The sequence below is a fragment of the Macaca mulatta genome, chromosome 14, assembly GCF_049350105.2.
Source record: "Macaca mulatta isolate MMU2019108-1 chromosome 14, T2T-MMU8v2.0, whole genome shotgun sequence".
Lineage (NCBI taxonomy): Eukaryota > Metazoa > Chordata > Mammalia > Primates > Cercopithecidae > Macaca > Macaca mulatta.
The window spans coordinates 34,737,385-34,756,180 of record NC_133419.1 but is presented as its reverse complement, the minus strand read 5'-3'; the positions used below and the strand labels follow the sequence as shown (position 1 = coordinate 34,756,180).

The 18,796-nt window shown below is 40.3% G+C and overlaps 1 protein-coding gene across 7 annotated transcripts in view; it reads right to left on the bottom strand.

Moving 5' to 3' along the window:
• MPPED2 (metallophosphoesterase domain containing 2) overlaps positions 1-18,796 on the bottom strand; it is a 177,733-nt gene that overhangs the window by 78,698 nt on the left and 80,239 nt on the right. For all 7 annotated transcript variants that reach the window (XM_077960401.1, XM_015114514.3, XM_015114515.3 and 4 more), the window contains 1 exon segment: positions 7,189-7,414. In XM_077960401.1, the coding sequence (XP_077816527.1) occupies positions 7,189-7,414 (226 nt within the window).

Below are 18,796 nucleotides of genomic sequence, written 5' to 3'. Positions count from 1 at the left end.
TCAGAATGTGCAGGCAAAAATATAAATTATGCCAACGGTTGCTATGAAGCATAATTGAATGCAGACAAATACTTCTTTAGCACCTCCACATTCTTCCATACAACCACCACCAACACATCAGATAAAGGCACCCAGCAGGCTTTGAAGGCTGAGTTGGACAGAGCTGGCAGAAAGGGGCGAGTGAGATCCCACATGACCAGCTCTGCATAAACTGGCTTTGGAAATGGTATTTACTGATTTGGTCATCAATGGGGAGGTAGGAAGCAAAGTGATCGGTTTTGCTTTCTCCTAAACAGGGCAGTTGTTAAACCAGAAGTGAATCTGATCCCAGCTTTAAGAGCAGTCAGCTGCATTCTGAAACAGGCAAAAATGTAAACAGAGCCCTGTAACTCTAGACTAGGGCAGAACAGCCATAGGTTTCATAATGGGAGAGTCTATGGGCCCTGTGCCAAGAAAAATGAAATGTTACCCTGGGCCTTTAAACAGAATCATGTAAGAGCAGAGTGCATATTTGTTTAACACACACACACACAAGACCTTTTTCTCTGCCAATACCTTTCTGAACCCTCCTGAATAAAAGCTGAAATCCCTGAAAACATGGTACAGAACCAATATTGTTTGCATAGTCTCATTCTTTAGTGCCAAAGGATTTTTCTCCTGAACAGGGAGCTGTTTCTTTCTTTTCTTTTTTCTTCTTCTTCTACTTTTTTTTTTTTTTTGCCCAAGTTAATTACAAAGTATGACTGAGAAAATAAAATAAATGAGCCCATTCCACCCATCCCTGTATCTGAATTCTATCATGTGAGTTGCCAATTGGTTTTCTAATCCTCTCATTCAATATCTGCTGTTAATTTGTTTGCTATTTCAAGAACTTGAAGACTGTCAGCAAAATACATGATGCATTACAAAACTTATAATTGGAAATAAAAACATCTGACACTTTTCTGACAGAGTAAACATAAAGTACTACTATTGCACTGATCAGAACAAGGGAAATGTGAGCAACCTTGTAGCTATTTGTGTGCAAACACAATTAGAAATGCTGCAGAGAGTGAAATCAACACTCAACTCCCACTTTGAAAAATGCTGAGAAAATTACATCTAAATGAATGAATGAATTCAACATGGTTATGATAGGAAATGAGGGGAAGAGAGGAAGGGAAAACAAATCTTGCTCACACTTCCTTTGAAAAAGCGACTCAACGGACTTTCTCTTCCTATTTCAGCCATTTTAGAATTGCACTGCCTAGGCCTGATCTAATTTTCCTGCTGGAGAAGTTAAGGCACTTCCTCCACAGTTACTAAATCTGACAAATTACACCTGGGTCCACTCTAACGTGAAAAAATGTGCTCTTTGTTGCTGACCCCTTGGTCAGCCTAGAGATCAAATTCCTGGACATCGGAAAGCCCCACTCATATTCATTAAAAGCCACGGGAGACCAGCTCTGTATTTCTGTTCAAGAGAAGAACAAGGTGCGGGCTTTCGCTGAACAATACAACTGCTCTGCTTCAGTCGGCACAATATACACCTTTCACTTTCTGCAGCTTGGCTGCTGATCAATTAGTATGTGGATTTTTTTTTTTTTTTCCCTGCACAGCATCTTAATATCAAAACTAAGTCCCACGAGTGAGTTTACCCCAAACTGCTTGTGTTAAAAAGCTGGCTACAGAGTCAGTAATCAAAAATACAAAAATGATTTCAAAATTCTACCTTCCCTCTACTCTGGCCAGACATGCCATTAGTTACCACGGTGGCTAATATTTGACAGATTAGAATTTTGTCCCCTTTCTAACCACACTCAGCGTTTGGGAAAGATGTTACAGTGCTGAGAGTGAGTCACAAAGACAAAATTGGGCACCACTGGTGGCAGAGAATCAATTTTAGGTATGCAAGCAATCCACAAGCTCTCCCATAGTATGAAGTAAGTATGAGGCTGACCCACCTGCCTGACAACACAAAACCTTCTTCTCCTGCACTCCGAAAAAGAATGAGAAAATAATGACAATAGCAGAAGTGAAGCAAATCTGTGGCTGAACTGTTAAAAAGATGCCTGATGCCTTTATTCCAGATTCTTGGAAGAATGAGATGGTGAAGGAATATATACAGATGCCATAAAACCTGCCTTAAGGCCTCCTGAGGTAAGGGTGCGCCCAGATAATCCATCGACTCTTGCCCTCCCATCTGAGGGAGCCTCTTTCCTTTCAGATCTGGCATCCCACTTACAACATCTTCAGTTTAGGCCACTGAATTTTCCCAGACCCATCAAACCACATTCAAAGCCTCTTCCTTGGGGATCTAGTAAGCACTACAGAACATTACGGTTGCAGACATATATGAATGCTCTGGTGTGTTGTAAGTTATTTTCTACGTACCAGTTCCTGTTAAACTGTAAATTAGAAAACGCTACTTTAATTCTCTCTAGTCTTGAGGTAGCTTTCAGCTGGGTTGCAAGTTATGAACGTGTAACGAATACAGACTAATATTCTTTTTCTGTAGCTAGACCAGGTCACAACCCATATTTTCTAAATACACGAATTACAGCTATTTTCCTAGGCTGATGGCAATTACTTTTGAGAAACCTGTGAATCCTTAATATCAGGGTTCTTATTTTGATTTCTAGTTTTGAAACCACTAGTGCTATCAGCAATGCAGAACTGAATATTTCCTCCAAAAAAGTCACTGTAAAAACAGGGAAATCAGAGCATCAATTTACATTATTTTCGATTGAAATATCTGCTGGGTTACTAAGCAAGGACTCACCTATGTGTAAATCCCAGAGATGGAAAAAATTTAATTTCTGAAGGGAGAAAAGTGGGTAAGAACCTATGGTATAAGTTCTCCCAAACATTGCTTTGAGGCAAATTCTTTTTGTTGTTGTTGTTGTTGTTGTTGAGACGGAGTCTCGCTTTGTCCCCCATGCTGGAGTGCAGTGGCCCAATCTCGGCTCACTGCAAGCTCCACCTCCCGGGTTCATGCCATTCTCCTGCCTTAGCCTCCCAAGCAGCTGGGACTACAAGCGCCCGTTACCACGCCCGGCTAATTTTTTGTATTTTTAGCAAAGACGGAGTTACACCGTGTTAGCCAGGATAGTCTCGATCTCCTGACCTTCTGATCTGCCCGCCTCGGCCTCCCAAAGTGCTGGGATTATAGGTGTGAACTCCCAGGCTGGAGTGCAGTGGCGCGATCTCGGCTCACTGCAAGCTCTGCCTCCTGGGTTCACGCCATTCTCCTGCCTCAGCCTCCCGAGTAGCTGGGACTACAGGCGCCCGCCACCATGCCTGACTAATTTTTTCTATTTTTTCAGTAGAGATGGGGTTTCACCATGTTAGCCAGGATGGTCTAGATCTCCTGAATTCGTGATCCGCCCACCTCGGCCTCCCAAAGTGCCTGGGATTACAGGCGTGAGCCACCAGGCAAATTCTTAATAGTAAAAGATGTTAAAAATTGTACAAGACATTGAAGTAATTCAAGCATGCTCGCAAATATGTATTTTTTTGAAAATTCTTACTTTGATGACCATTTAAGTGGGTGGCATATGAGAGAAATTAGAGAAGACCTCATTCCTCATGTTTTACAACTAAATGAAAAAGTTAAGTGACTTGCCTAGTGTCACCCAATGAGTAGGGTTGACTAAATAATAGGGCTAAAACTTATCCAATCTCACTCCTTATGAAGGCTGACAGAGGTATAGTTTGGAAACACTAACACACCACTATTAGTAGTAATAGCTAACACTTATCAACTGCTTACTCCATGCTAAAAAGTCTTCTGTGTGCTGTGGATGCATTAATTCTATCTTCATAACAACCATGAAACCATAATGTTTTATCCCATTTTAAAGAAGGAACAGAGGCAGGCAGATGTTAAGAAACTCACCAAAGTCCCACTGAATAAGTGATAGAGATGGCAAATACTCTCCTCCCTAGCACAGAAATGCTAATGCAGACATTTCTAAATCAGTGTTCAGATTATCAGTAGTTCTGGGAATGTTAATTTTGACGAAATATCTTCACAGTGAGATCCAAACTACTGAGGCCTCCCAAAAACAGATGATGAAACTGAAATATCCTTTTTGTCAGCCTCTGTATTCTTGGTCAAAATACAAAGTATCAACAATTCTAATGGATGGGGCAAAAACCATTTAAAGATCTCCCTTATTGTAAAGAGATGCTCAATAGGAAATGGTTGAAGCTTTGTGGAAATCTCAACAGACATTAAGTCTAATGACAGCTTTAGGAGAACATTTCAGAAGACTGATTAGTGCTTATTTTCTTGACTTTTCTACCCTTGCCAGTATTAAAATTAAAACATTTTAAACGATATTAATCCAGTTCAGATATAAACTTTGTCTGCAGTTTGCACCACCACCAAAAACAGATCATGCCCTGTCACATCACATATCTGAATTAGTCAGTTTGTTCAATTTCTTGAGATGCTGCAAGATCTGCCTGAGGACCAAAATCATTCCCTCATTCATCACAGCTATAATCTGGTTTAGCTGAACCCTGTCCTAAATAGATTTGAATCAGCTCAGATAATGGAGGAAGTTTGTTGCTGTCATCATTTCAGCAACTATCAATCCAGGGACCTCTGAACATCCTGCTTGCTCAGGAATAGCCTTAAATGTCCTGTACCTTTTAAGGATTTTTCAAAAGTAATCTTAAATTATTTTTAAACAATGATCTTAACTTGCATGTAGAGCATCTCTGCCGATCAGAGGTCATTCCTCAACTACTTCACTGACATTAAGAACTGGGCTGTGAAGCTGGAAATGCTCTCTCTCCTGCCCTTTACCCAGAAATGCTAATATCAATATCCTACACGACCCCAGATTACAGTTTGACAGCACTGGTTTCTGCTGTTTATTCTCTTGCCCTTTACCACGTTCTCACACATTAAAAAAATAAATTGACGTACCTTACTAAAGCTAGGTATAAACTGGATCTGCAGATTATAACCACCAATTACCACATCCCCAACCCTGCCATCCCTCAGTCATGCTGTATACCCTGGAATCAGACTCGCCAGGTTCAAATCATACCTCTTATTATCTGTGGCGATTCTTGAGCAATTACTTAACTTTTCTGCATCTGGATTTTCTTATCTGCCAAATGAGAATCAGAATAGTGCCCATCTCCTAAAGGTATTTTGAGGATTAAATGAAACAACACATATACAAAAAACGTAGGACAATGCCTGGCATATAGGAAGTACTTAATTAAGAGTTCAAAATCATTGTCAGGGTTGATTTTAAACAGAGATGTACTTCCTGTACCCATTCATCAGTCCTTCTGGATACCAACTCGTATAGCTAGAAAAAAAATTATAGAAAATATCTCAACCTTTTAACTTACAGAGGACAAGCCAAACTGTCAAGTAAAGTGGCCAATCTGAATTCAGTCTGCTTGTCTGTTTCCAGTCCTATCCACAACTAGTGAAGGACTGGGGTACTTTCTGTATTGAGTGAGTAAAGGTGAGTTCTTCTGCTCTATATACACACACACAGGTTAGTTTTGCTCTACATACATCCTCAAAAAAAAAAAAGTCCTAGAACCTGAATGATTGACAATCATTTAGTCTAACATTCTCACTTTAAAGATTAAAAAAAACAAAAAAACTTGCTCTAGGGCCTAAATGACTTGCCTAAGTTGACATAAATACTTAGTGGGAGAGCCTAAGGCCAGAAAAATTATAATTGATATCCTAAGCAAACTATCCGATATTCTCTAAAGTCCACTGCAAACTTTACCTATTTTATCCTCAACATAACCCTCTAAAATAGATATCATCTTCACCATCTTAGAGATATGAAAACTGAGGCTCAGACACTGTGAAGTAACTCCTTTAAAACCTGACAACTGTCAACTGATAGAGTCAAGATTGACATGCTTCTTGTCTGGCTTCCAAGGATATGTACCTGTTTCAAGTTTTCCAGAGCTTAGTTCTGAGAATTCTAGCGCCATTTCTCAACCAGTAACTTTCAAACCACCTGTGCATCAGTCTTGCCCACGGAACTTTAAAAAATAGAAACTGCTAAGCTTCATCTCAGGAAGGACAATCAGAGTCTCTGTAGGTAGGGCTTCAAAATCTATATTTCTACAGAGACGGTAATTCTGACGTGTAGAGAGATTTGAGAAACCCTAATCTAAGCAGGATATTTTATGACGGCTTCCAGTACAAAATGAGAGGGAAATGAGTTACCTAAATCTGATGGAATGTTCAGAGTAGCTGAGTCTGTGTGAAGGGTAGCATGGCGACCTCCTCTCAAATCCTTTTGTGTCACACAGACATACACCCAGCCCCAGTAGCATAAACATATACAGCCAGCCCTCCATAATCAGCGGTTCCACATCCAGGGACTTAACCAACCAAGGATAGAAAATATTAGAAAAAGGGCCGGGAGCGGTGGCTTATGTCTGTAATCCCAGCACTTTGGGAGGCCGAGGCGAGCCAATCACCTGAGGTCAGGAGTTCAAGACCAGGTTGGCCAACATGGTGAAACCCTGTCTCTACTAAAAATATAAAAATTAGCCGGGTGCAGTGGCATGTGCCTGTAATCCCAGCTACTTCGGAGGCTGAGGCAGGAGAATCACTTGAACCCGGGAGGCAGAGGTTGCAGTGAGCTGAAATCACACCACTGCATTCCAGCCTCACTGACAGAGAGATACTCCATCTCGAAAAAAAGAAAGAAAATATTGGAAAAAGGATTACATCTATGCTAGATATTTTTTCTGTCATTGTTCCTTAAACCATGAAGTATTAACAATGATTTATATCATATTTACATTGTATTAGGTAATATAAGCAATCTAGAGACGATTTAAAGTATACACGAGGATGTGCATAGGTTGCATGCAAATACTATACCATTTTACATAGACTTGAGCATACTGGAATTTTGTTATCAGCGGGAGGTCCTGGGCCAATTCCCAATGGATACTGAGGGAGGGATGACTGTATATATCTAGAAAAGCCTTAACTCCCATTGATCTTACCTAAAGGGATCTCTATCACAATGAAAACAAGTGTTGCATTTTGTAGCAGTACAGAATGTATTTTGTTGGAAATACAGCAATAAGGTTTCCTTCCATCCTAATCATTTTCATTTAAAGCATCTAAGTCTGAGCCATGATTTTTCGGTACTGAGCTAAAAAGCAATGTGGAAAACTGTTTGAATCATCACTTACCAAGGTGCACCGTATATCCTGAATCCCTTCACTGTTACCTCCGAATCTTGTAAGTAAATACTGTTTGTCAGGAGGGACTGAACATTGTCAAAGTCCTCTGGTTTCAATTTGGACACAGAGGGGAAACGGTAGTAGTCCTGTTTAACAAGGTCTGCCATGAATTCCTTATCAAATGTCAGTTCATGATTCCCAGCAATCACTATTTTATATTCATATGGCAGGTTTCCTGAAATAAGAAAAAAGAGCACCAATTAGCACGTTCATTTCCCATCAAAAGTACAACAGGCGAGACTATGTGATTAGCAGACAGCTCACCCAAATGAAATAGCGCACACATTCCTTTACATTTCCATGTGAACTGGAATTTATGATTAGTCCTTTATGCTAACAAAAATGACAATAACAGGAGATAGGAAGCTGCTAAGTAGCTACAACGTTGCTAAAAAGACATTAAATTTTCTAGTTCCATTTCCCTCTTCTGTATGCTACGTATTCATTGTGATGAGTCCACAGGGTAGTGAATCCATACTTTATATTTATCCAGTAAAAAGCACATTAATCACGATCCTTAAGAGAAGGTCTGGACCTAGTTTGGTTCTCAAAACATAATCTAACCAACTATTCTTAACAACTCAGATAACCACTAGGTTTTTAGTATATCCGTCAGACAAGACATGGCGTAGTCAAACATTCCATAACTGACATACAAGAAAGGAACCACACAGTACAATTTCATATTTCAATCCTAATTTTAAGTTTACCTTTTGGGTTGTGAATAAAAAGAACATTAGGAAGGGCCCCCTGATTAGAAGGCTAACTTTCCTCCCATTGGGATGGGAGAAGAAACTGCAAAGCTTAACCCACTTTTAATATTTATGGTATGGAAATGTGAGTTCTCGGTGTGTGCTTTTTATGCAAAAGTTTCCCGATCAAAATGAGATAATTCTGGGAAGAAGAATGAAAGCTATAAAGGAAAACCCAAACACCAGACTTCTGCATAGATTTATAATGTTTGAATAAAGTACGGGTCATACATATTAATAACTCACCGTGATGCTCTAAGAACCAAAATCCAAAGGGAGAGAGTGCCGGGCAGCTGTCCCCACCTGAAATTAATGTTCTTTTCTTTACGCTGTCACTACCCATCCCTCAAGCCTCACTGTTCATCTCCTGCTTATTTTATTTTGGAGGAAAAAAAGAGTGGGACAATGGCACCTATAATTCCAGCTTTCTGAGACCTATGGATCTGATGCAAAATTAATGTTTCCTGCTATTCCAGGAAGAATTAAAGTTACCACTAGCAGGAAATTGGATACACTTGTAAGAACTGGTCCTTACCAGCAAGCCAGAGTCTCAATGATTTCATTAAGGAAGCTTAGTGGTGAAGAGAATTTTGTGGGGCAGGTGATGGGAGCAAGTTCTGTCGTCAGTCCACTTGGATTTCAGCAATTCAAACTGTAAAGATTACATTGTGAAGTCCACACAGTCTCAGCAGCACATCACAAACATATTTGCTAATATTGAAGCAGTTTTCAAGACTGTCAGATCATGTTTTGTAAAATTACTGCCTTTTCTTTAGCTATTAATTGTTAGATTTCTGACAATAATAAAATTGCTTATATAGCTTGGGCAATAATGGGGAGGCTTGAGAGAGATGAAAGCAGTCTGATAGAAAACAACACTGCAGAGAGAAGAAACCAGAAACGCTGAGGCCAAGCAGCAATGGATATCTTTGACTACTAGCCCACAGTGCTGTATGTCATGTCTTTGGCCTCAGTTATTTGCAAGGTTATGATGAAGAATTCAGAAAAGAATAGGAAGCCTCCCTCAAATGCACATTTTGGTAATTAAGAGTATGATGTACATAGCATGTTGCTTGGATAGAATGGTGGTATTTTGCACAATTCCTGAACTTCAAGTGAAGATGAAAGATGTGTTAATAGGGCCACAAATTCCCAGTACTGCACATGCTGGACATTTGTGAGAGGCCCTACAACTCTAATATCATGGCTCTGTGACCCTATGAGCCTAATACTGCTCCCCACCCCAAATCACCTGTGCTCCCAAAGCTGGAACAGGCTAAGTTGTTTTCCCAGATAGCAATCTCTTCCAAGGCAGGTCCTTACTGTGTGATTCTTGGAGCAAAAGATTTTACCTGTACAAATCACACTGTAGTTGCCCAGTTCCCCTTTAATCATTCACATAGATGGACTCACTGTAAACCCTTTAATTATGTGCCGCCGCTCCTGAGGAAGCCTGGGTTTCTCAATTTATCCTCGTTTTAGGGCTTGGGTTCAGGGACAGCATGGGTGAGACTAGCCACTATGGCAAAGGAAGTATATTTTCCCCCTTCAGACTGGGTTTTTCTTTCTTTCTTTTTTTTTTTCCTTTTTAAGTAAAGCTGCTGCAAAGTAAATCTTTCTCAGGAAGACAAGTATCTTTGGTGTCTTTTAAATCAAATTTTGGAGACTCAGTATAAAAAGGTAGCCACCAAAATGAAGAGCCACAGAAAAGGTGATGATATTTACACATCACCAACAAACTCATCTCTTTCTGAGAATCCAATAGTAGCTTCCAACTTCCATCCTCTGTTACCGATGTTATGAGATTGTCTGACATATTTTCTTTTTTGCTGAACTGACCTTTCATCTATAATCTGCCAACCTTTATGTTTTATATGAAAAGTGTAAACAGGGCAGCTGACAAATCTCCTGTTACTTGATGGCATTTTCGTGGGTTTTCTTTTTTTTTCCAGACTAGATTAATTTGGAAGGCTCTGCAGTCCAGCTTCAAACTTCTTGGTATTCAAATAGCAACACTTTAAAATTGTCAGGCAAAGAGGTGCCTGCCTTTTTCCATTTTATTCACATCATGCCAGCTAAGCTGACCTGCTTGTACAAAAAAAAAAAAACAAGGCCATATATATACTCTAACATTAAAAAAAAAAAAATTCTTGCTCTGAATGACCCAAAGAACTCTACCGGCTGGGCATGGTGGCTCACACCTGTAATCCCAGCACTTTGGGGGGTCGAGACAGGCAGATCACCTGAGGTCAGGAGTTTGAAATCAGCCTGGTCAACGTGGTGAAACCCCATCTCTACTAAAAATATAAAAATTAGCTGGGCGTGGTAGCAGAAGAATTACTTGAACCCTGGAGGTAGAGGCTGCTATGAGTCGAGATTGCACCATTGCACTCCAGCCTGGGTGACAAGAGCAAAACTCATCTCAGAAAAACAAACAAAGAAACAAAAAAAAAGAACCCTACCAACCAACCAGTTTCATCGTTCCTAAGGCATGGTATATGTTCTACTAATGGTACACAAGATTATTTTAGATGAAATGGAAAAGAACCTTTGACAAAATGTCAAACAGTTTTGTATTTTAAAACAACTTTTAAGAATGCATTGTTTGGACGAATACAATATAAAAGTGTAAGTAATGATATATAGCTTCCTTTTTTCTATCTTTATATGTAAAATAAGAGGTAATTTCAAGAAAATTACTGAGCAAATAGGGGTAACTTACAGGTACAACAAAGTGACTATGGTAGCAAGCTAATTAATGAAATGTGGAAAACTTGCTCATCAGCTCAGGTTAGAGCTACAGAATGTAAGTGAGACCATAAACTCATAAAGGCAGTTATTTGAGTTTTATCTATTCTGTGTCACATAAGTAGATACTCAGTGGTGTCACATAAGTAGATACTCATGAACTGAAAGTCAACTGGGTCCTCACCGTTACTTGACAGTTCTAAGTGCCCCACGCTCTAGCCACTACCTCCCCAAAGCAGCCATCACAAAATGTGTCCAGGTTCCTCTCTAGCTCCCAGGCTCCAACCGAGCCCCTTTCAAGACATGCAAAATATCCTCTAACCACATGTGTAAAGAAGGAGGAAGTTTCTCTTCACTTCTGCCTTTTCACTTTCCCATCACTCCATCTGTTTGCACCTTCTCATATTTCTAACAGAGGTTGAGCATCCTTTATCTGAAATGCTTGAGACCAGAAGCACTTAGGATTTTGGATTTTTTCAGATTTTGGAATATTTGTGTCATACTGATTGAACATCCCAAATCCAAAAATCCAAAATCTGAAATGCTCCGGTGAACATTTTCACTGAGTGTCATGTCTGTGCTCAAAAGGTTTCAGATTTTGGAACACTTCGGATTTTAGATTCTCATAGTAGGGATGTTCAATTTGCAAACTGGCCCCTTAATCAGATTCCTCCCACTCCCACAAGCACCTTCCTTTTCCAGGCATCTCCTCTCTTTGATATTTTGGGTCTCTCTCTATTTATACATTGAATCCTCATTAGTGAGTTTATATTTACCCACTCCAAGAAAACAAAAACAAACAATCCTTGACACATACACACACACATACATGCCTCAAACATGATCTTAAACATTCTTTGACCTTTTTGCTTCTTTGAGATGCTTCCTCATTTCACTTCTAAACTTCTAAAAAGAGGATTCCATAAGCTTGCTGCTGGTAGGACCAATTCAGCCCTCAGATGTGTTATGGCTAGCCCTCGACTGAGGTTTTGTTTGTTTGTTTTGTTTTTTATTTTGTTTTGTTTTTGTACATAACTAACATCTAGAACTCGGAAAATATCACCCAAAAGTTTCTGCACTTCCAGCTTCTTGTGGAAAATCAAAAGATCAGGCAAAACTGATCTCCAGTCTGCCAACAGACCTCCTCACTCTGATTTCTTCTCATACAGCCCACTTACCACATTTGTTTTGCCTGATGGGCCACTATATTAATAGATTTAACAATGTATAGCCAAATGGTTACTCAAAAGTTACTCAATGCAATCTGGCTTCTGCTTCTACTCTCCTTCCAAAAGCTTCCTCGGAATGTGACTAATAACTTCCTAATGGCCAAAGCCAAGGCTTTTTCTGAATTCTGACCTCTGTTGAGCACACTACAGTGGTGTGATCCGTTCCCTGGATTACTGCTGTGGCACTCTCCAAGTTATCCTCCTCCCTCTCTGATATTTCTTCTCCTCTCTCTTCTTCTTCCTCAGCTTCCTTTGCATCCTATCTCATCTGCATACTTATTCCATGACACTCTCCTTCTTCATCTTTACTTCTAAGGGCAGTATTTAATAGTTGCTTACTGTGCTTCTCCCATTTCTATTCCTAATGATTCGATTTTAAAACTATTACAATTTAAACTATGGAGGCAACATGGGGATAAGAATGGGGACTCTGTAGTCTCTGCCATATGTTAGCTGTATGACCTTGGAGATTCCTTATGTTCTCTAAAGTGCACTAGCAAAATGGGGATAATAACACCTACCTCATGAGTTTTGGCAAAGATAAAATGAAATATAGCCTCAAAAGCACATGCATGGTGCAGAGTAAACCGTCAGTGCATGTTCACTATTACTACTCCTTTTTTGAGTTTTGCTTTTGCACGTGACTTGTCTCCCCATAGACTTGAAGACACGGATCATGGCTTGTAGTTCCTTACTGACCCAAAGTACCTAGTCCCAGATCTTCAAAATGGCAGACACACAACTCAGATTTGCTGAGTAAGTGAAGGAACGTTATGAATCTCCACAAGATTTCCTGGGAACTTCCATAGAATTCTAGGAACTTGGGTTGTCATCTTAGGCTATGGCAAGGTTTAAGCCAGTGTTACAGTTTCTTCCAACTTTAAGCCCACATGAAGTGTCCTGTTCCTTCTCCCCAACATCCAGTCTTCCAGTCTAGCCGCCTAATCTCCACTCTTTTTAAACTACAGTTTTCTCAAATATAAATAGGGTAAAAATAAAATACTGATTCTAAAGTTTGGTGAGGATTAAACAAGATCCTGCATATAAAGAACCTGCACAGTTTCTGACACTTTATATTCATTCAATAGACATTAGCTGTGTTGTTATGTTATTGTCATGCCCATCTTTCCCAATCCCCATTAATTAATCACTGGTTTATCCACAAATTGAACCACTCCCTGATACCAGGCACAACATCACTACTCTCAAAGCAAAGCATCTGAAGATGAAAAAGAACATTTTGATTTTTCTCATGGCAGAAACTGGCATGTTCCAACATGTCTTTCAAACTAACGAAAGTGTTATTAGGGCCAATAAGCATTTGGATCTAAAAGTGAAGGTCAGTGGGCCTATGAGGCCTCCAACCTGCACACAGTGCAAACACAGCATCTCTTTTGAGATAATCAAAATGTATTCCCTCGCACAATGTATTCCCTTAACACTCAACTTCTTGCCTCCTTCTCTTATCCAGATATCTCTCTCTTCCAGTATTTCTCAAATACCAAAAAATGTGCCCAGAGTGGCCTCTCATTCATGAATGATTAGTATAACCTGTGATAGCTTCCAGACTGTTTCTCTCAAAGAGGGACTACTCATGCAGAATATCCAAAACTTCTTCTTAGAATCAGGTGGGGGTATTCCTCTATGAGCATGTAGCAAGGAATAGATTAAAAATTTAAGATCTCCAGCTATGCACATGTCTGATGAACTCTATAACAATGTTAAACACATAGCAACTTATGTCAAAGTCAGCATAACTCCCTTATAAAACTCTGGACATTTAACATGGCACTTATAATGGCTTCGATGAATCACAGCACGTGTCCTCCAAGACAATCTGGTGGTTTGAAGTTGTGCTCCGTGAAGCCTCCCCAGGGATGGAGAAGGGCAGAGGGGAACGACTTTCTCTGAGGTCCACCAGAGCAGCTATGCTTTCCTTGATTTTACCATCTGGGGAAAGATGTCATCATTCAAAGAAAGTTAACCCTGGCTTAAAAAAATTAAGAGGAAGCCACTGATTCATGCACTTCCATTTTATGGATGAAGAAACTGAGTGCCAGAGAGGTGCTGCCACTTACTAAGCACAGTCACAGGCCACAAGTAGGGCCAGAATCTAGCTCTTTGGCTCCCAGACCAGTAGTTTTCAGATGACCCCAAATATGTGACAACTTGATAAAGTTTGACTTAAGGCCTGGTACATAAATCCTCCTCATACCATTCTCCATCTACAGTAATCTTTTATCTAATATTAGGCACTTACAGCCCTTTTTGTTTGTACCCATGAAACAGAACTCTCCATTCTAGATGCTTCCCTGGCTATATCATAGAATTCTCCTGTATGGGACATGAGGCAGTGTCAGCCTCACACTACGACAATTAAAACACATCCTCGCTCGATTAAAACATTCCCCGAGTGCTACTGCAGCTGGTGGTGTAATTTCTTACCTACAGGCTCCCAGGAGAATGTGGGAGCCTACCAAATGAAGAGAAGGCCAACTTTATGTGAGGTCCCAGAATCTAAAACTTGTTGGCTACAATTATGAGGATTAGGATGAGACTTTGATAGGAGAATGGAGGTCTGAGGTAATAAATTCAAACACCTACATGGATTAGGGAGGTAAACAAACAATGTGAATTGAGCTGAACTAGGTGGAAGATAACGGAGAACAATGAGGACTGGGGGCACATGTGCATCAGCATTTTAAAATAAACATATATAAGCACTGCTCTAGCCAAACATGATTTCCTCGCTTGCCCCTCTCCCTCAATACAAGTTAATGTTCCTCAAAAATAAGTATCATACAACTGCATTCAGGTTTTCTGCTATAAATCCTTATAGAATGAATACCTCTAGAAAACTCAAGTTTAGGTCAAACCAAAATCCAAGGTCAATTCCAGAACATTCATTTTTCCCAGGAATCTGCCTGTGATATGGTTTGGCAGTGTCCCCATCCAAATCTCATCATGAATTGTAGTTCCCATAATCCCCACATGTTGTGGGAAGGATCTGGTGGGAGGTAATTGAATCATGGGGGTGGTTATCCTCATGCTGTTCTCATGATAGTAAATTCTCACGAGATCTGATGGTTTTATAAGGGGTTTTAACTCCTTTTGCTCAGCACTTCTGCTTGCTGCCACCATGTGAAGAAGGACGTGTTGGCTTCCCCTTCTGCCATGATTGTAAGTTTCCTAAGGCGTACCCAGCTTTGCTGAACTATGAGTCAATTAAACCTCTCTCCTTTATAAATTACCCAGTCTCAGGTGTATCTTTAGTAACAGCATGAGAACAGGCTAATACAGCCTGCCAACTGTTAGAAGAGAACTCTTGACCCATACTCTTCATTCCTCATGAACAGGGAATATGGAAAACAGGGGCAACCGCAATGGTTCATCAGGTCATGGTTAACACCAAATATCCTTTCTCCACACCCTTCTTTTTTAAATCAGAGATCTGGTCGGCAAGGCTAATTGATCACTATCTACTATTTACTCCTGCTGAAACCAAGAGAAAAACCCCAGCATTCAGCAGTAGTTATTTGTGAAAGAGAGCCTCCAAAAGCAAACATGGCTTATTGTTTTCCTGTATAAAAAAAAACCTAGATCCATAAAGCTGAGCTATTTTAAGACTGCCAATCCCTATGCCCTCTCCCCTCTATTCTTCCAAATTATAGGTTTTTAAAATATATAAGGAAACCAAAACCAAAAATGTCTGTGGCATAACACTCACAGTCAGTAAAGCTCATTCTATAGCAGGAAGAAAAACAACAGAGGTGACAGGACAGAAGAGGAACTTGCTATGGCTCCCAGGTGCCCAGGAAAATCCAATTCATAAGGCACAGCCTTCAGGCTCACTTTCCCTTGGCAATGTGCTAGGAAAAAAAAAAAAGCTAAGTTGTTGGGATCTAAAAGAATCAAACAAATATATAGTCAGATCTGTTATCACAGGACTGTTTCTAAACATGAGATACATAACAATTTGAACACATTTCTGAAATCTGCCTGCAATGGGGCAGTGTCAGGGGCCTGTTTTAAAACACTGTTCCCTAATGCCAGTGATATAAAGTGACTTCGTTATACCCAAGGCAACAGAAGGAGGAAATTTTTCCTATTTAAAAGTATGATTATATGTTTAATATTGTAACTCCAGCAGGAACAGGGAAAATGTTAAAACTCTTGAAGCCTCTCTATTTCACTGAGGAATGAACAAGAATAACCTGGGCTTGAAAACTGGCCAAGCAGAAAATTCTGCAGGAGGATGAAAGGAAAAATTCATACCAACTGCTAGGAGCATGGAAGAACTATGAGGCTCAGGATGGGCTAAGGAGACATTTCATCTAAATTCCTTCCTTGGCAATTACTGGGGGCTGATAGTAGAGAAGGCTCGAGGCCAGCCTGGAGGTGGAAAGGGGGTTCTATGAGCTATGAGGAGGCAGAGCCAACTTTTTGCTGTTGTACCCCCGGCACCTAGAAGAATGCTTGGCACGTAGTTGGTACCCACTGCATACTCCAGAAATCCCCCTTGGCTCCACAGTTTGCACTCACTTGCCTCAGCTTCAAAAACACCGGAAACATTCAGTCAGGGCAAGCTCTGTCTCTGACCTCAGTCTATCCCCCGTCAGGCTCCATTCATTTTCACAAGTCCTGACAGCTCTAACATTAATACTCACACTTGCTGATGGAGCCACACAGCAGGTTCAGACTGCTACCTTCTCCTCTGAAACTCATGCATTAGGGTTTCTTCCATGCTTGCAATGGGAAACCAGGTCTAAGAAATATTAAACACAGAAAACTATATTACAATAATGTCAGGGCTGAGCCAGAAACCCAGGAGAAGGCAGGGGATGCGGAGTGAAAGCCCTGGGGTCCACCGCAGGAATTAGGACCAGTGTAAGACACCACGGCAGAAATGCTCCCTCCTCCGCTTCAGCCTCCTCCATGAAGAGAATCCCAAGGCACCAAGAGATATGATAAACCTTAGTCCACACAAAGAAGACAGAAGTCCACTCCCCTTCCCTTACAGTAGTCACTACTGCACCTCACCGATGGCAGGGAACAACTGAGAAGTGCAAACGATGGGGAAGCAGGCCATTAATAGCCACACTTTTTAGACCATGAAAACAGCCCAGAGATTTTATTGCTGCTCAGCAACTCCTTGTTTGTAAGCATTCTTGCCTCAACCATGGCCTTATTCCAACACAATTTTTGTGACCTAAACACACACATCTACACACTCGCATATACTCATTCACACTTATATATATGTTTAAGATAACCGCAAGGTAGTATAAATGAATGACAATATTCTCCTTGCTTCCCAACCGAGTATCTCTAAGTTGCCACCCAAATCAACAAGGCATGCTCTAAATGGGAATCCCTAGTGGTAACTGTCCACCTAAATGCAACTCCAATTGTATTCCAGTATTGCCATCTGGTTGGACAACAAGAATCGTAAGGTAGACCCTTCCACTGTTTATTTTATCCAAACTTTCCTTTACAAATGAGGGCCTTGGCTTGTTAAAAAAGATTTATACAACAAATCGATCTGAACAATCAGACTAGCTTCTAAAGACCCTTCAATCTGCTTCCTCAAGCATTAGAAAACTGCATCCAAATCAAGCTTCCACCGGATAGTCACAAGAAAAATTGGTAAAGACATTGTCAGGTTTCATCTGGATCAGCTGTGCGCATGTTTATACAACCTGAACTTGTAGGAATATATGAATACATGGCATGAAGGAAAGAGCATGGACTTTGGAGTCAGACAGATTTGGGATCAAGTTCATGATTCTGTCACTTATTACCTGTTAAACTCAAACTCCAAACACACTATTTAAGCTTCACATTACTCATCAGGAAAAAAAAAAAGAATTGTACAATCTACCTTATGAAGTGGGTATGGGGAATAAGTGAGAGCAGGAAAGGACCAAATACAATACCTGCCACATAAAGGATGATAATTATTATTGTTATTATTACTAATAATTCTTGAAATGCAGTCTCACTCTGTCACCCAGGCTGGAGTGCAGTGGCACGATTTCAGTTCACTGTAACCTCTGCCTCCAGGGTTCAAGCGATTCTCGGGACTCAGCCCCCCAAGTAGCTGGGACTACACATGCCCACCACCACCCCCAGCTAATTTTTTATATTTTTAGTAGAGACAGGGTTTCACAATGTTGGCCAGGCTGGTCTCAAACTCCTGACCTCAGCTGATCCCCTCAGCCCGCCTCAGCCTCCCAAAGTGCTGGGATTACAGGCGTGAGCGTGAGCCATCGTGGCTGGCCTATAATTGTTATTTTTATTCTGTCTTCTGTTTTGCAGTGTAACTTAGGTCAGAGTAAGGAGCCCATCTCCTACTTCCTACCTCTTTAGAAGAGTATTTAATAAATATCTTTAATAAACTAGTATTGTTGACTGACAAAGTCTCTGATGAGATGAAGAATGATATGTTTATTTTTTCCCCACAAAGCCTTTAAAAAGCAACTGAGAAAAAGGTGTTCCTTCCAGCAATAATTACAAAATAAGTGGCAATTATTCTACTGAATAATTAGAGGAACAAATGCAAATCCTGTGTGTTTGCATTTTAAACCATTAAGTATGGTGATGATCAAATTAAATAAAAATAACATAAGGCATAAAGGCCGTATCTTTTAAAAGAAATAACAATTTTAGAGGCTTTTTAAATTCCTCCCCTCCTTAAGCCTGCAAATAAGAATTTTAAAAATCTTCTTGTAATAACTACTATTTTTTTTGCATGCTGAAATAACATTTGGGCAGATGATGCAGGATTTCGGTATGCAGGAATTCTGCGGGGCAGGGCTGCAGAAGCCA